Source organism: Tachypleus tridentatus, chromosome 9 (assembly GCF_004210375.1).
Source record: "Tachypleus tridentatus isolate NWPU-2018 chromosome 9, ASM421037v1, whole genome shotgun sequence".
In the NCBI taxonomy this organism is placed as follows: Eukaryota; Metazoa; Arthropoda; class Merostomata; order Xiphosura; family Limulidae; genus Tachypleus; species Tachypleus tridentatus.
In genome coordinates this window covers 53,329,546-53,348,593 of record NC_134833.1, presented here as the reverse complement: position 1 = coordinate 53,348,593, position 19,048 = coordinate 53,329,546, and the positions used below count along the sequence as shown (strand labels likewise).

At 32.8% G+C, this 19,048-nt stretch overlaps 1 protein-coding gene across 3 annotated transcripts in view; it reads right to left on the bottom strand.

Moving 5' to 3' along the window:
* Positions 1–19,048, bottom strand: part of LOC143225258 (uncharacterized) — a 42,960-nt gene that overhangs the window by 12,024 nt on the left and 11,888 nt on the right. For 2 of the 3 annotated variants that reach the window (XM_076454338.1, XM_076454340.1), the window contains exons 2-4: positions 16,404–16,585; positions 13,361–13,503; positions 1,736–2,711 (exon numbers count right to left, since the gene is read on the bottom strand). In XM_076454338.1, coding sequence (XP_076310453.1) covers positions 1,736–2,711; positions 13,361–13,503; positions 16,404–16,585 — 1,301 coding nt within the window. The remainder of the gene's footprint in view (positions 1–1,735; positions 2,712–13,360; positions 13,504–16,403; positions 16,586–19,048) is intronic. The other variant, XM_076454341.1, reaches the window with a different exon arrangement.

Sequence of the window (19,048 nt, the reverse complement as noted above, 5' to 3'; positions counted from 1 at the left end):
GACTACGAAGTGTAACAGAAAATTACAATTATTTATTCTAAACAGTTAACAACTGTTTGCATAAGTTTTAAACACTTTTTTTTGCTTTTTGAATTGTGTTTAACTAATAATCTTGCAAATACAAGCAGTAAATCATGACAAGTTAGTAGCTTATGGTATTCAATTACATAAACACAAGTTATTCCTTGTGGAAATGTTTTGTCATCTAACCTAACAATTCTTTAATTTTATATTTCAGTTACTTTTATAAGAATAAATAAAAGTATATTTATAAAAACAAGAAATTTAGTACTTACATTTGGCATCATTTTTTTTGGTATTGGTCTACTGATGAAACTTAAGCCTATTGTTTTATAATGATGATGCTAGTAAACAGATAATCATTATTTATTCCATATATGGCCTTAATAATACAAAATAACAACATACATAAAGCAAACAACATCCTATAAATATTATAATTTAATTGGCTTTCTAACTAAGGCATAAGTGATTTAAAATAATTCCCTTAGTTCCTCAATCAGAACCCAGTGATGATAATTTTGAACGTGCAAGCAAAATAACTAGATATATTTACTGAAAACAAGGTAGTGTTTAACATAATTTGATAAATTCAAATGTTTTCTTCTGATTGGTTATAAATGATGTAATAGCAAACATCAGAGAGAATTATCAACAATTTGTGAAAGAGAGTGAGTATGTAACATAAAGGTATGGCAAGTAGGTTTTATTTTCTGGTTTATATTTCTGAAAACAAAGGCAACTGAAGGCTATTAAAATTAGAGTATGCCTTAGTAATACTAATATTATAATGGCTAATTGTATTAGTTCTGTAGTTCTGAGCATTTTTTTACTTCCATTTCTCAAAACACCAAATTTATTGGCTGTAGGTATAAAGCCACTAGTTAAAAGGCTGACTTTATAATTACAATGCTCAAACTAGGAAAAATTTATAGATTTGTAAAAAACATCCAGAATTGCATGTAAGTCAAATGAATAATTATGTTAAATTCATGACATCATATAGAGGTGATGAAAACAAACAGAAAGTGGGCAAGTCAGGCTGAAAAAATGTCACATTATGCAGATGAAGAGAAATAGAATTTTTTAAAAATTTCTTTTGAAATTGAGAAATTAAAACTTAGGCAATTTATTAATTAAGATTTGATACTAATTATATTCATATACATTATATTATATTATTATATTTTTATATAAATGTAAAGCATTGTGACGTACATTTTCACCTATCCATGTTGAGAGAAATTATGTTGATTCATGACATAAGTGTACCATTTTATCATTCAGAAAAAGTTTTCACAATCTATTACAATAATCATCAAACATTTATATATGGTCAGAATGGGTGTATTTTCACAGACAGTAAGTGTGAATGATATGTTGGTTGGGTGTTTGAGGGTTATAGAATGTCAAATATAGTTGGTTTTATCAAAGTTATAAGTTTCCTGCACTAAAGAGTTATTTTCGATAGGTACTTCCCTCCACAAGATTAGCTTTTTCTGTTTTGAGTTGCCTTCTATATGCAAACTTTTTTATAATGCATGTCACAAGCCTTCTGCATAATTCACATACAGAGTGCAGCACAAAACAGAAAAAGCTAATCTTGTGAGCAGAAGAATGTACCATATTGAAAACAAGGGCTGTTGTATAAACCTAAGGTTAATCTTGCTGTTGTTGAATATTGTTCAATTTAATATCATTCATCACAACTCACCTTATACAATTTTCCACTGTGTCTTGAGCTGCAGAAAATTTGAAAGCTATATTTATACGATTGAAAGATGCCGTATTCATAAGAACTGTAATTTCATTAGCATTTCTGTTAACATCCAGATCATCAATAACAATAAAATCATCCAAGCAGGTCCCAGGATGTTGACTGGATTGTTTTGGCATGTTATTAATCCCTCCTGACTGACAGATTCTTAAGTCTGAAGAATACACAAAAGATTGTCCTGATGAACTTGGAGAGAAGCTTGAAGCTAAGAGTTTTAGTTTTTCTTCTCCTTTGTTACCAGTAGACAAGACCTGAAGCCTGGGATTTTGAAGTTTCTCAACAGCATTGTCATATGCTTGTGATTTTGCTAATTTCTTATTTTTCCCCTCACCTTTTCCCACTAAAACATTTTCTATATACAGACAACACAAGTATTTAGGATTTCCTTGATTCTGGCCAGCAACTTCATCAAAAACCCAAACATAATTCAAATGCAACTTGCTAACACTAACTTGAATAGCTTGTAAAGCATTGGGTTGGTGTGCAACCTGGTTCTTAACAAGAGCAGCCAATTGGTAAAATGTTTGTTCTAGCGGAGTAGGCCCTGGAACAGGTGATTTATTATTAGATTTTGAATACGGAGCAGCTGAGAAGTATGACTGTCTTTTTTCTACCTTGTGTCTGGAGAGATTACCATTTTTGAGATCAGTTTTATCCTGGGATAAACTTCTGTCAGCTGAATTAACACATTCAACAATCATCACATTGGAAGAATCAGAGGTATTACAACCACACTCCCCACTAACATTTTTGTCCTTCTTGGAAGAATGCTCGACAAAATTGCAGCCAAATAAAGAGTTTGTGGTGCCTGAAGATCCTAATGGAAGAAAACTTGAATTATATTTTCCTAGTGTTTTTCTGGTTTTATTTTGATCACTTGTTTGCATCACAGATGAATACTTTCGCTTATCTCCTGAAAAGTTGAAAAACAAATTAATAAAGAATATATTGTAGAAATGAAAAAGTATGGGATTTACTTCTGTTAATACAAAAATTTGGACTCTGGTAATTGTTATATTATGATACATAATGTTTTTTATCTTTATAAAAGTTTAGAATACTATAAATACTTATAATAATGAAGATATTTTGATATTTAATAACAAGCAATGATGTTAGATTTTCTTATGACTACTAACTAGTCAGTAAGTTTATGTTATCACTTAGAGTAAAATTTAACATACTGAATGATACTGCATAATTAATACCAAGCACTGAATAATTTAGGATAATGTTTTTCACTAAATATAAGTTTTTATAAATGTAATTGTATTATGTAAATATATGGTTAAGAACATAACTGAAGACTTTATCTAACCTCATTTGACTTGTAGTAAAATTCACAAAAAAAACAGTTAACATATCAGTAATAGTAATTTTAAAAATTAATGAGATTGATAACAAAAGCAGCAGTTGAAATACACAACAAAAATACAAGTTTTTATGGGTAGCATTTAAATATTAGTTTAAAACAAACATAAATAGAATGAATCAGCTAAATGTGTGTTAACTTATCTATTTCAACAACAAAACATAGCAAAACAAAAGGTTTTTAAATGTACAAGTTCACTTAAGTGAACAAAAACAAGTAACATGATGACTTTGACTTTATGATATATATTTCATACCCACAAAAGTACTACTAAAACTATAAATTGCAAACAAAATTAACTAGGAAAATATCAGTGAAACTACTTGATATTTCATCTATTTTTTAAAAGGTTCATTCTTAGTAATTGAATTTTTTCTATAGATTAAATGCCACAAAAATTAGCCAATCACAAGCCTTGTTCACAAAATCAATAACACAATCATGACCCACCTCCATTCAATCAAGACAATATCACACACAGTTCACAAGAGTTCTCCCTTATTGACACCTTACAAGACAAAAATACAACCACCTCTACAAAATTACAGACCTAAAAAAGATCTGCAGAAGTTTACTGAAATTTTATCTCCAACAGGTGGTTCTCTACAAATCCATTTTAACAATTGATCCACCTCCAAGCTATGACCTTCAATGACGGCATCTTTTATTTTTATCTTGCACGTCTGTTTCTATTTTAATAAGATTTTTAAGCTAAAAAATAAAACTAAGTATACAGGGTAAATTCACTTTTTCTAAATATTCATTATTTTGTTTCATTATGTTTCCTTGGTCTTCTTAGTTACTTATACAAGACATTAGCTTAATAAAACACACAACATATTTTCAAACCTCTCTATTTACTCTATTTTACATTACAATATCTTAGTATTGTTGCACTCTATATTTCAACAAAGCACATGTTTACAAATACCTTGTTTAAATGGTATATATATATATATAGACACACTCTTTACTAAACATTAAACATAGCATAAAAATTAATTTATTAGGCATTGCAATTATTTGTAACATTAGAAACTGTTTCTCACACACAGTAAAATATGCTAGACAGCAGGAATGTTCAGTCAACTGCTAATATTTTTGCTAATCATGGCTTTAGATTGGACAACACTGAAGATGAAGGATATGATAACCACTCTGTTATGCCTTGTTTGATATTACAATGGATGAAAGATGCCATGTGAAATATTTGGCTCCAAATGCATATTACAGGTACTGCTTTTCACACTGCTTAAATTTAGTGGTTGCTGGCACCTATGAAAATATCAAAATGGCAAAACCTTTCTTTGTAGAAGTCAAGAATTTATCTTCATTTATTGAAGACAGCAAAGTTACAATCTTTTCAAAAATCTTCAACAGCAAATTCAAGGATGGCATATTGCAGTCACCAAATACAATACATTGGTCAAATCTAGCAGAAAATTAAACCACACTTCTAAGCACAATTACTAATGTGAAGTTTACATTAACATTATTATGCACAATTGGAATTTTGCCTGTGAAACTGCTAGTGAAGTTTATTCTTAATTGAGAGATTTGGACTTTGAATCCTTCCTCTTATTTTTGACCTCGGATGAACAATGGAAATTATGTCATGTAGTTTCAAAATATTTTCAATAGCAATATTTCAACTCCAAGTATTAGTTCAGAACCTGAAAGAATGAGAAGAAAATTTTGACCAGCATTTTACATCAACTGAAAGAACAGCATGCAGGCCATAAAATACTAACTCAGAATGTCACACCAGAAAAGTTTCTTCTACGGTGGATTCACTTCTTAAAACTCAAGTCATGTTAGTTGGCAAGACTGTTACTAAGTCAAATTCTTATATAGGTGGTGCATACCATAATTTATCTCAGGTGAATGTCCAATTTATTACACTATTACGTTACATATTACATTTTCAAATAACCAGAAATTAGAATTTGAATCCAGAAGTTAATTAAATATTAATGTATCAAATTTATCATATTTGTCAACAAGATTGATACACACAATTTCCTTATATACTAATATACAAAAAACAACAAAAATACTATATTTAATAATACTGGTTATTACAAATAATTATTTACATACTAAAATTTTACAAACTTACAAAAAGTATTCAGTCTTCCATCTGGTCTGGAACTTAATATTCTATTGCTGATCCAGGTCTACGAGACACATATTACTTTTATGTTGATATACAAATATATATCTTTGACAGAAATGCTAGCTAGCTCTATTCTTGTTTTGCCTAACATAGTTTACAAGCTCACTTTTCACAGAGGACAGTAGATATCTAATGTTCTTGTAGAAATAATAATGTCCAAAGTTAATCCTCTGAAGTTCAATGGTTCGTAACATTCAAAATCTATAAACATCCATGGTCAAATTCTGTAGTTTTCTGATTGATCATTAATCACTGTTGCAGCTTCTAATGCTTGTAGTATACTGACTGTAGCTCACAAACAATATTCTCCTTTGGCATCTTGTGATGGTTTGCTTTTATATATTCATGCAAAATTCTCAAACATTCAACATTATTCTAAAACACACTAGCACTTTTGTAAAACAAATTTAGAGAACAGGTGGGGCTTGTAAAATACACATCCCACAATATACATCATACGCATCAAACTCAAACATACCAAGGTATTAAAATATGTATAATGGTAAAGATAAAACACTGAAGCTAATTTTGTCCTTTCTAAGATGTACATTTCTTGAAAATGTTCTTCATTTCAAAAATACTGATACTATTAATTTATTCATGCAAAGTATTCAGCTGATAAGCTGTTTAAAGTATTAGATATTAAATGTGAAGCCCAATCTATCATACTGTTTGCTACTCTCAATGAGTTATACCAGTATCAGGGCATTCTACAGCTCTTCTGTAATCCTCAATAAGGGCAAACTGAAATTATAAGACTAAGCTTCATATAGCAGTGAAGGATATATGTATTATGCTATAGGATATCTTTTATTCACATCCTATATATCACACTTCCAAGGATGCTTCAATCAGATATCCAGTACACCAGTAGTCCAGTCATTTAAAGATACATGAAGTTAGATTAGACTTTTTCTTCTAGTCTAGGTTCCAGCGTTGGCACGGTTAAAGTAGAATATTCAGTCAAAGTGGGTTTTCTTTGGGTACTCCTGTTTCCTCCACATCTAAATCTCAAGTACTAGGCTTACAGATCTAAGCTTTAACAAAGGATTTATAGATCCGTACCTTCTTAATTAAAGGCTTTTTTTTGTCTAATCAAGTTCTTAAATAAAGAGATGTGAGAATATTTCAAGTGAGAATAAATATCACTTGAAAATTATTTCAGACCTTTGTGGCTTTCCACTCTTCAATCTCCCCCATGTAATAATTCCATAATTTCTATGATTCTACCACATTTTACTTCCACAGTAAATAACTCCCAGTGCATTTTACTACCAGCAAAGAGATGAAGCAGTTAATTATCAGAATATTATAAAAGCAACCATTATGATTTTAAGAAACCCAGAACATGAAAAATCATGTCATAAAATTTGCACCCATGCAAACATAAATAATAATGCATATATTTGCTATATGGCAATAGTATTTTTCCCCATCAAATTATTCAATTACATTATTACTCAGTTGTTTCAGTAACTTATTCAATTACTTCAATGGTTCCCGAACTTTTAGTTTAAGGCTCCCTTTATGTGAATAAAATATTTTTATCCGAAATCCATCAGTGGGGAGGAGGAGGAGAATCATACAAGTTGTAAGTCAACTATAATCCAAGACCCAGTTACCAGGATCTCACATCTATGTGGGGTGTAAAAGAGAGGATGATACTATTTTCACCTTTAATTCAGTATGTGAGTATGTGGGTCAAAAAGAAGTTCCAAGTTCTGAATACAAAGGAAATGAGAACAGGTGCCAACTTGGCGATTGAAATAAGTCACTACTGTAGAACTTTTAGAATGGATTATGATCAGATGAGTCCTGGCAAAATGAAGAGAATGACCCAAGGCACGATGTACAGCCAGAAGCCCCAAAATGTTGATATGGTAAGATCTTTTGGCTGGAGACCATCTACTTGAAGCTTCCTGCTGATCTACTCACATCCCCCAAGCCCTGAAGGGAAGTGTCCATGAAGATATACATCCAGTCAAAGAGAGGGTAGTGAAATATCTACTGGTGTATAAGCACATTTACAACAGAAAGTGTTCATACCCCTGAGTCGTGAATAGTTATTTCCTCATAACTTAAAAGGTATCACGATTAGGATAATGAAAGTATAGTATATTATAAATATTATACTAACACACATCTACATAAATTTTTATGTAAATGGAACGATAAAAAAACTGTTTATAAACATAGGAAGGGCAGAAAGTGTTCGTGCATCTACTTTAATTGTCAGTTGTGTAGCCTTTCAGGTGAATTACTTGGTGCAATCTCTCCTCATAGCCCTTCATGATTGTTTGACAGTACTTGACTGGTATTTTCTTCCATTCTTCTTTACAGAAGGCCTCCAACTCTTGCAAGTTTTTCAGATGACACTGATGAACCCTGGTGTTCAACTCATGCCAAACGTTTTCAATTGAGTTGAGATCGGGTGACTGTGATGGCCACTCCAGAACACTTATATGGTTCCTCTGCAACCAGAATTGCACATATTTCGATGTGTGCTTAGGGTCATTGTTATGCTGGAATATCCAACGACGCACAAGTCGCAAGTTCCGAGCATCATTCTTGATACAAGTGCCTAATATATCAACATACTCTTCTTTTTTCATGATTCAGTTGATGCGGTGAAGGCTGCTCACACCAGAAGAGTTGAAGAAACCCCATAGCATGATCAAGCCACCTCCGTGCTTAACTGTAGGGACGGTGTTCTTTGGAAGATTTTGTTCCCCCTTCTTACGGAAAATATAGCGAACATCATTGTGGCCAAAAAGCTCAATTTTAGTCTCGTCTGACCAAAGAATACTCTTCCAATAGGTAAAGGGTTTATCTACATGCTTTTTTGAATACCTCAATCATGTTTTTAAATAAACAGGCTTTAAATATGGAGATCTACGAGGACGGCATGCTTTGAACCCAGAAGAACGTAACATGTTCGTAACTGTAGAGGTGCTTACTTCAAACCCAATTTCCCTTACCAATCTCTGTATGTCATTATGTGTTAAACGAGGGTTCCTACTAAGTTCTCTGAGAACCTTCCTCTTGGTTCTCTCTGGAATTTTGGTGGGGCATCTGGAACGAGAGAGGTTAGCAGTTGATTCTGTATGCTTAAACTTGGCAATTATGCTTTGAACAGGAGATTTCAGCACATTAAGTTGTGTAGAAATACTGGAAAGAGACACACGAGACTTGTATTTTACAATGATTCGTTTTTTTAAATCACTGGACAGATGTTTCCTGTTTGCCATAATGATCAAACAGATAATGACGGAGATGGCGCTAAATTGCCAGAAGTAAATTCCAATAATTATGAACCCAGTGTCTAGTTCTGGAATGGTATAATGTAGTTTATTTGCCAAACTAAACAAAATTTTTTCGGGAATATCAGTTTTTCACACGTTCTGAAATGTACGAACACTTTCTGCTCCTCCTATTTTTGGTTATTTTTTATAAACAGTTTATTTGTCATTTAATTTACATAAAAATTATGTAAATGTGTGTTAGTATAATATTTATAACGTATACCATACGTCTATTAGCCTAATCATGATACTTTTTAAGTCATGACCAAAAAACTACTTGGAACACAGGGGTACAAACACTTTCTGTTGTAACTGTATGGTCAAACAAACTATGCAGATTGCCTACACGTGAAAGAGAAATGGAAACAGGAGTCTCTGATGGATCCCATATCCCATGCAAGATTCCATTGATCCTGCAGAGTCCAGTGAAGAGACCTCGTAATTGCTCAACCCAAGAGGATAAGGGTTTCCACAGAAGACCACATCCCCAAAATTGATAGAAGTTGTGAGCTCTAAGATGGACTAGTAAGGGCATGGAGAATTGAAAGCTCCATTGAAGGAAGTCAATGTGGAGAAGGTTTAGCGAGATTGAGGCTTCTCTAATTTGATTAGCCAACCCACTCAAACAGATGCCTGATTGGAATGAATCAACAATTCCCGAGCATGCAAATATCTGGTGACCCAACAAAAAACATATGGGGTAAAAGCAAGCTTAAAGGGCAGAGTATGAAACTGATAAACTAACTCACCTCATGACAAACAAATCAAAAATAGCATCTTGACTGTAAAGGTATCAGGACATGCTGGTAAACATTTGTAATATCATCCTTGGTTATCTACAAACTTAAAGAAAATGTCTACCTTAGAGAGAGAAAAGACTCCACGGCAAATCAAGGTAGAACCAAAAACTGATTGAGGAGGGATAAACTGATCACAAGCCACCAGTCTTCAGGTTTGTTGGGTATCATAAAAGCCTTGTATAAAAACCTGGAAAGAAATGATTAGCAGGTTTGATGGCCTGCTGGGAGACAATGATATTGACTGGTGATAGGGTCCCAAGGCAGTGGAAAAGAAATGGGTATCTGAGATAACAGAAAAGGGAAAAGAAAATGGATGACAAATCCCTCAGATAGTATCAGAATAACCCACAAATATGTGGGGAAAAATCACCAAAGGGGAACACAGACTGGTCAAGCCAGTTCTCACTGGACTGGAACCCACCAGCTTGTCACTGGCATAGTAACAATGTGTCTATTTACATTTAATAAAATGAAGAGATGAGAAGCACCTCAAGGTAAGAGCTGGGAAGGAGCTATGTGTGAAACAGTAATAGAAGCATGTCTCGGCTCAGAATGAGACAAACTAACCATTAGAGAACAAAAGGTAGTATGATGTCACACTGACTCCACACAGGATTCTAAAGTCTCAGAAATATTATTAAAAACTTACGTTGTAGAAAAGGGACCATACACAAGTCTTGGAAAAAGTAGCTGGTAAATAAACTTGACACAAGGCTATATCCCTCCCTGAGATTTCGAAAAACAAAAAAAAACGTGTATATGGCTTTAGTCAAAGGAGACAAATATGCCAACATAGAAGTAATTAGCAAAAAGGTAATCCATCAAAAAAACAAAAAAATCTCCAGGATGATGGTAAACTAGTACTGCAGGAAACTCGATAAACTAAGGTGAAGTTGGGAAAATTGAGTACGGGATAAACAAACAGGATGTTCAGGGTCTGTCCATCACACAGGCAAAATTGTTTCTAAGTGTCGAGAATTGAAAAGTGAACATTAAGCCTGATGGTTGTCCAAGACAAATTGATCTGAAGCCCATGGAGGATGAGGTATACTGGTACCCTTAACCATCTTAGAAACAAAATGCTTAGCATGAACTCTAATATATGGGGAGAAGGGAAAACCAAAAACTGAGATGAGAAGGTATCATATAACAAAGAAGGACAAAATAAGGAAAATAAATAAGATATAACATAGCTACCTAAGAGATTTCTTAGGTAAGTATGTTCTATTTTATCCATTTCCCCATTTCTAAAAAAGCCTCTCAAAATCTTCAGAAGGTATAGAGGCAAGATCAGAAAAAGCAGGTTGACTCATATAATAATCAATTTCATTACAGGCTACAGGTGACAAGTCACCCCTAGCTGTATCATGTGACAGTGTGTTAGTTAAAGGTATTATCTCAAAAATGGTTAACTGAACTTCAAATTCAATATGTAAAAATAAATATTAAATACCATTTTTTCATTAAGAAAAAAAAATTAAAAGACTGGAAAAATAAGTTAGCTGAAAAGTCATTAACTACTGAAAAAAAAACAACAACACACTTTTGAATAATAATAAGAAAGATCAGTTGAAAAACGTTGGATGAATTTCAAGACAATAAAAACATTTTGATAAAACCACTTCTCAATGAGAAGTTTTACAGAATTGAATAGAGGGCATCCAATGCATAGGGGGTCATTCCATGTCAAAACATCCAGGAAGCTGCAAGTGACCCCCATAGAATGCCTTGAAAAAATTCACATTTGCTCATTTACCCATATAATGAAAAATTGCCAAAGATTAGATCAATATCTCTAATAGTTTCTGATTTACTGCACTGTAAAATTTAGTTATTTTTTTTTTATTTTTGGCAAATTCATTTTCGAGCAACTTTGGCTGCTTAAGAGAAGAGGTAACATGCAACTTCCCTTGTCTAGGGCTACTGGTGAAGGATGGAATTCCTTGAACTCAATAAATACAATTCAGTGACAAGTGGTACACATTTATTTTTTAGTATTGTAAATGTATTCTTAAAAATATTTGAGGATCCCTTAGTAACAGCAAGAAATCTAAAAGGCTACTCATTACTGTGTTATATAAACACCATTAAGTCTTGTAGTTTTCTAAATTCTAAAAAGTATTGGGAGAATTGTGAATAGGAAATACACTATTATTAAGAGAAGCCACAAATTTGATTAACTCTATCCATCCAGGTATATTTTTCTGTGCATGACACAAAGTTTTAGTGTCTTACACTCGAAATTTTATTAAACTACTTTTTGTTTATGTTATACCAATTAGAATAGCATAAAATCTGAACTAATATCCATATTTTAATAACACGAGTTTTAAGTTCTTAATTCTACAAGGTAGTATTTGAAGAAATCCTGAATTTCCCTTACTGTGACACATTTTCTCTTTGCATGTGATCATCCCTATTTCATCCATTGAGAAAGTATGCAATTAAATGTAATTACTCTTTAAAATATCATCATTGCTCAGATAAACTACATTTCTCATAGTGTTTAACTATGTTTTGGTTAACATACCCCCTTTAATAATTCATTCTTACATTTAATTATATATTACCTACAACCAATAGAAACTGAAGGTTTTCATCTATGATGCCTTGTGAAATGTTATGTTCTGAACCATTAAACAACAGTTTCACTCAGAGTATAAACATCATTCCCATGAGAAAGTTAACAACTAGCTTGGGAGAATTTGTAACAACTATTGTCCCAGAGATAGAAAGCCAGAAATATTTTGAGAGGTAAAAGAATTTCTCTATTTTTTGCAAGTTATTAGTCTATATTGTTTGAAGCATTAATTAAATAAATAATAATTATTAATTGCAATACTTTAAGTAATATAAAAAGTTAACTCTTTTTACAACCACAAGCAAGAAAAAAAGAATATTTGATAAGTATTTTATTTCTTATTTCTGACATTTATTCTTTATGTATAATTATAAAAGCAACTAAAATATAAAAATAAGGATATTTTAGTTAGTTAAGATTGAATTAAGTAAAATAAATAATAATAATAATAAAGTAAATTTTTTTTTTAATGTGGCATGCATATGAGCTGTTTGTACTGGACATAGTAGCTTCTGGGTAATGTATTTCGATAGTGTAACACGAACTACACATTCGCTGAGTAACTTACAACTCATAAGCATGCAGACAATAGCTAGTCACAGTTCAAAGGGCAGGAAAACAATAAACTTTAATTATAAGTAGGTGTATACTCTTAGAAACTTAAAGCTAATTAGGATAAACAAATGTGGTTTCATATTATAATTTATGGTCACTACAGAAAAAAAAAAGGTAATTTAGATTTATTTCAATTCTTTTTTTCTGGTGTTTATGAGGTCAGCCAGATTTACAAATTCCATTTTGAATTAGGTTAGAGAAAATAACATGTAAACTATCAAGTTTTAACAAAGAAAAAGGTTGAAATATGTTTTGGTCTAAGGGATTGCACAAATGGAGTTTGAGACCGTTGAGATACGGAAAAGTATTTTTAATTTTAACATGAAAATTACTTTGCACACAGATTATTCAAAACAAATACTCAACATATTCATGGACAAATCTTTATTTTATTAGAAATACTACACTAAAATATACAATTTTTGTATGTTAAAAGACTTGTAATATTAATTTAAGTAGCGCCATGTTTTATGAGGATATACAACTTATATTGAAAGTTAGAAGTATTAAATATAAATGGATTTTAGATGAGTGTAAAGAGGTCATGTCATCAGTCACACAGATCGACCTCATGTTGAAAGAGTTAATGTAACCATGAAACAAGACATTTTTTTATGGAAACATGTTGCGACATACCTGATTTTTAGAATTACTAAATATGTAGCTGAAATTCTAGAATCACACAAGTACATGAATCAACAAACACTCACATATACCTTTAACAGGTTGTGTCCTCTTGGCTTCATCTGCCATGACAAAATGAATTTGTGTTCTTTCTTGCCGTTTGTCTTTCAACTCTTTTGCACTGTTAATTTCTTTAGAAAGTTCAGCTACCTGTCTCATTACTGGAATAGGATATCTAAAGAACAAATATAATATTTGTTTTAAAAGAACTTACTACTACTGATACTATAGAAACATTATATATATGACATTCACATACATACACTTACAATTGCATGTAAAACTTCTAGCTTTTGACTGTGTTTGCATTATTATGAAATTCTATATTATAGTTTTAAGGTCATGTTTTAATACAAGTTTTACAATTTAACTGGGAATAAATTTGTCTGCTAATAATATAAGCTAGAATTTACCTATCATGTAAATGAATTAAAAAATGGTAAGAAAACTAAAAATACAGGGTGTCCCAAAATAACGTTTACACTCTTTGACTGTGTATAGCTAATAAACTGTTTCTTTTGTTTAAGATTTGACTTGTGTCCAAGGATGGCAGATAATCAGCTTACAATCGAGCAGAAAATATTCATTCTCAAAACTTTTTGGAAAGTCAAAAACAAAGCTGAAGTGCAAAGACGTTTTACTAGAAAGTTCCAAATGGATGCGCCATCTCGCCCCAGCATTTCACGCATCATTGGCAAGTTTGATGAACATGGAACTCTCCACCATATGAGAAAGGGTCACTCAGGTCGAAAAAGATCATCAACAACCCCAACAAGAGAGCAAGAGGTCATTGATAATGTTCTGAATTCTCCAAGAAAATCAGTGCACCAACTGTCTCGTGAAACAGGTATCCCTAAATCCAGCATTCATCGCATTTTGAAGCATTCCCAATTCCAAGGTTTCATCCCATCGCTTGTTCACGCTCTGAATGAAGATGACCCTGATCGAAGGGTTGAGTTCTGTGAATGGTATCTTGCTAGATGTGCAGGCGATGATGAATTTCCACTCAAAGTTGTTTGGAGTGACGAAGCAACATTTAAGCTGAATGGCTCAATAAATCGACACAACTGCACCTACTGGGCAACAGAAAATCCACATGTTACAGAGGAACATCACTTGAATTTGCCTGGAGTGACTGTGTGGTGTGGTCTGTCCGATGAGGCCCCTAGCGGAAAGACCACACCACACAGTCACTCCAGGCAAATTCACGTGCCATGCCATTCATCCAAGAACAATTTGGAGAAGAAGAGTGTTTCTTCCAGCAGGATGGTGCTCCTCCCCACTTCCATCGCAACGTGAGAGCTTATCTGGATGCATCTATGCCAGACAGATGGATTGGACGAAGAGGAAGTGTAGAATTTCCTGCTAGATCACCAGATTTGACACCCATGAATTTCTTTTTGTGGGGGTTTCTGACAGACAAAGTTTACAGCACAAAAGGGCAACAATTGACGAATTGAGAGTTGCAATTGAAGAACAATGTGCTTTAATACCAGATGAGATGGTGTTTGATGTGTGCATTTCCATTTCTTCTTGCTATGAGATGTGTCTGGAGCAGAACGGATTTCAGTTTGAACACCTGAAGTGAAGCAAGCAAAATGTGACATTTCACAATTTCAACCAAGGAGAGTTTTCCTTGGGAAGAATTTTATTTGTTATTTTTTCTCTTGATTTCAGTATTAAATCTTTAAATAAATCCTTTGGCTATCATATATATCTTGTTTCATTGTTAAAATCAATAAACAAGGCAAGTTATAATGATCCAAAGAGTGTAAATGTTATTTTGGAACACCCTGTATTATCAGACAACTGATTTAACCATTCCATGCATACACAAAATCATCATAATCATAACACTAACTTAAACATAGCAATTCACATCCATATACAGGAATACTGCACATAATCAATACAGTCACTTATTTATTTTTACTACCGCCATTTATGTTCTCTGTCATTTTCTTTAGATAACACTTGGTCTGCTCATGAAAGATATATTTGTTAAGTTGCACCATTTGTATGGAAGTAGACAGCTGTACTTTGCAATGGTAAGTTAGATAAGTCAAGTACCAGCTTCCTTACTTTTAATTAGGAATAACCCATCACATGATTAATGTTAGTCATTCTGGAAAAGTCTGATGTTGATGTTACCATTTTTCAAATAACTATCATGAATATCAGCCTGTAATGTATCTTTAGAAAATAATCTAACTCTCAAGTAGAAGTGATTTGTCTTTAAGATACTTATCTAAAGCTAACATACACATCGTGCTTGGTTTTAAGTAGTTTTTTTTATTATATCTTACTTCTTTCTAGTCAACTTATTTCTAAGCAGAGACTCATTTACCTTTAGCTGAACTCATTATTACTTCAGAATATATCTTTTCAAAATTCTCATTATAATAAGACCTATATTATTAAACTTGGGGAAAAACCACAGATGAACTTATTGAAAACAATATTTTAAATAATTAAAATTAATAACAGGAGAAAGAATAATATACAAACTGTTAATGTAACAGAGTTGAAATTAATAAAAGTATTGTTTCAAAATAAAGTACAATCCAGTGGCAAAATTCACCTCACAGCAAACAAACAAACACTGAAAACTTTTGCTTAATTATCAGCTTGAAATATTTTGATAAACGAAGTTAGAAACATGTTTCAAATATTTATATAAGATATCCAATAAAAGAGAATTACAGCATTTTAGCAGTGTGAATTAACCAAAGAGTATAGAAGAAAACTAAACAGAAAGATATTTGTCATCAGATTTATAATTTTTAGAAAACTTTAAGAACTGTAAAATTAACTGATATTTTGAAATTCAGAACTGTTTATAAGAGACAATTTGTCAAAACACTCAACTATCTTGAACACTTTAATCAAGTTCTTGCTATTTCTATACCATTTAAAAAAAACAAAAGGTTTGAATGACTGAACTCCAGAATCTTACATAATTTCTTTTAAATCTAATTACATTTTAACAGCTCTGGTTTTATATCACCTGCCAAAATGAAACATGTTTTACAGCAAACCAAAAACTTCTGTATATAGAAATATACAACTTCTTACCTGCAGCCCAGTAGCTCAATATTTACAAACACTTGAGCCAAACACAGAAGTCTATTCAATGGTAACTTATCAGAATGGGCACAAAGAAAGTCTCGTCTCATAACCCAGTGTTCATCACTTTCCCAAGGTTGGCGATATGTCTCAACATTGAAGTCCTTACAGTCAGCCATCACTGAAATATCCTTAACAAAAAACATGAATTATTATTTATTACAAGGTGCATCTTTACCAGAATGACTAAAATTACAGTTAGATCACTTAATTTTAATTTCAAAGATTGTAATGAAGAGAATGACGATCAATGTTATAAAGTACATAAACCAAATATGAAAAATATTTACATTAGTCTATGGACCTCAGTATTAATGTATATTTTCACTTTTGACACAGTCATTCAAAAATTATGACTTCTCACCAATAGGAAATATACATATGTTATTTCTAAACCTTAAGACTTTAAGACCTAAAGTTAATTTTAAAAAACCATTGATATTAATGTCACAAAGTTTACATTATATACCAATAAACTCTCATCTAATACTGTGTAGCTCTAACAGTCACTTTAAATAAGTAAGAAAAAAATTATGTACATTATATAGTATTACTGCCATGAAAATAATGTAAGTGGTATAAGATATGAACTATGTTAACTTTTTCTGGTTCATCTCAAAAAACAGAAAAACGTTTTGTATTAAAATACCTAACCTTATTAAAAGTCACCAACTATCCTTGCTTCAAGAATGATTGTTTTTAAATGGTACAATTATAACAACTGTTATGTAACCACAGAATTAGACTTACTTTAAAAATAAGTCAGGATTTAAGATCAGGTATTATAAAAAATAAGAGTATTTTTGTAGCATTTGAATTTATCAAAGTATCAAATTAAACAACTCAAACATAATTCATTGTAAGGTTCGCATCAACATTTTTTGAAATTTCTCTTGCATACAACTTAAAATAATACTGATAAATACTATAAAAAGTGCTAAATCCAGTTTTGAGTAGTACATATAACCTAATGTGGTTAGGTTGGTTGGTTGGTTGACTGATTTAGTGTTTTATGGCACAAAGCAGCTAGGCTATCTATCCCAAACATCCAGTAAAAAGTTAAACTTAAAGTAAATTTAGTAAAATTCATAAAAGGAAATTAAGGTAAAACAAAACAAAGTTTAAAAAAAATTAGCATAAAACCAATGTTTACATCTAGTTTATAACGTTAAGTGAAAAACTACACTTATACAAGTTGTAAAGAACTTTCTGTAGTATAATTGTAATTATCATAACTCGCCAGGAAGACTAACAGGTAAGTACAAAAACCACTGTCAGTCACCAGAAGTTGGCCTTTCCAGAAAAACTGGATAGAAGTAGATGTTAAAGAGAAATGGGCCAGTTGGTTTTGAATATCGGCGAGAACAGGGTGTGAACACGTGAAACGATTCCAGGGGCCAGTAGAGAACTAAGCAAGTCAGTATAAATAGTGGAGTTTGAGAACTGCTTAGCTTCTATGTGATCCAGGGCAAGAGAAATGGTGTACAGTTCAGCAGTGAACACAGAAGCTGTAGAGGGGATTCTGCACGCAACCACTGAACCACAACAAACCATGGTAGAGCCCACACAGTCATCTGATTTTGAACTGTTTGTATAAATAGGAATGGAAGGATGGTTCGAAAGATGTTCAGCAAATAGCAGACAGCATTTCCAATCAGGAGTGTCAGCTATTCTTAGATGACTTAAAGATAGGGCACATCTGGGGACTGTAAGAAGCCATGGTGGGATGGGCTGACCAGTGGATATAGCAATGTTATTCAAGGATAGACCCAATTCATCCAACTGCACCTGGATTCAAAGGCCAAAAAGCAATGGCAGATTGTACGTTCAGAAAAAGTATGGCTCACCGAGGAAGGAAAACAAAACCCCAGGGGGGATGCTTAGGTAAGGAACGAAGTTTCGAAGCATATAGTAAAAACAGTTGCAAACGGTGGAGATGCAAAGAAGGTTCATGAGACTCCATGTATAAGCTCTGAACTGGGAAAGTGTGGAAAGCCCCAGTGCAGAGCCAAAGTTCAGATCTTTAAGGCCGAGGGTCTGGCAGAGCCATAGACCAGTGATTCATAGTTGAGTTTTGATCAAATAAGAGCACAATACATCTTTAGCACAGAACACTGATCTGCTCTCCAAGTGGTGGAAGAGAGAACACAGAAGATGTTCAGTGCTCTTGTACATTTGACCCATAGCTGGTTGATGTGTGGTATAAAGGTCTGCTTATGGTCAAAGATAAGCCCCAAGAACTTTGTCTCAGGGACCACAGGCAGCACAACTTCACCAATATGGAGTTCTGGATCAGGATGAATACCCCGTTGGCAGCAAAAGTACATGCAAACGGTTTTAAAGAGAGAAAGAAGTTAAAGCTGTTTGCTGTAGTCCACTTCAGTAAATGACTGAGGGTAGTCTGTAGCTGCTGTGCAATATACCTCATGTTCGACAACTGACGTGAGATGTGAAAGTCATCAACATAGAGCCCGTTTGCAACAGTGAGAGGGATTTGTTCAGTGATGACATTAATTTTTATACTGAAAAGTGAGACACTCAAAACACAGCCCTGAGGGACTCCAAGTTCCTGCAGAAAAGAACGGGAAAGTGTC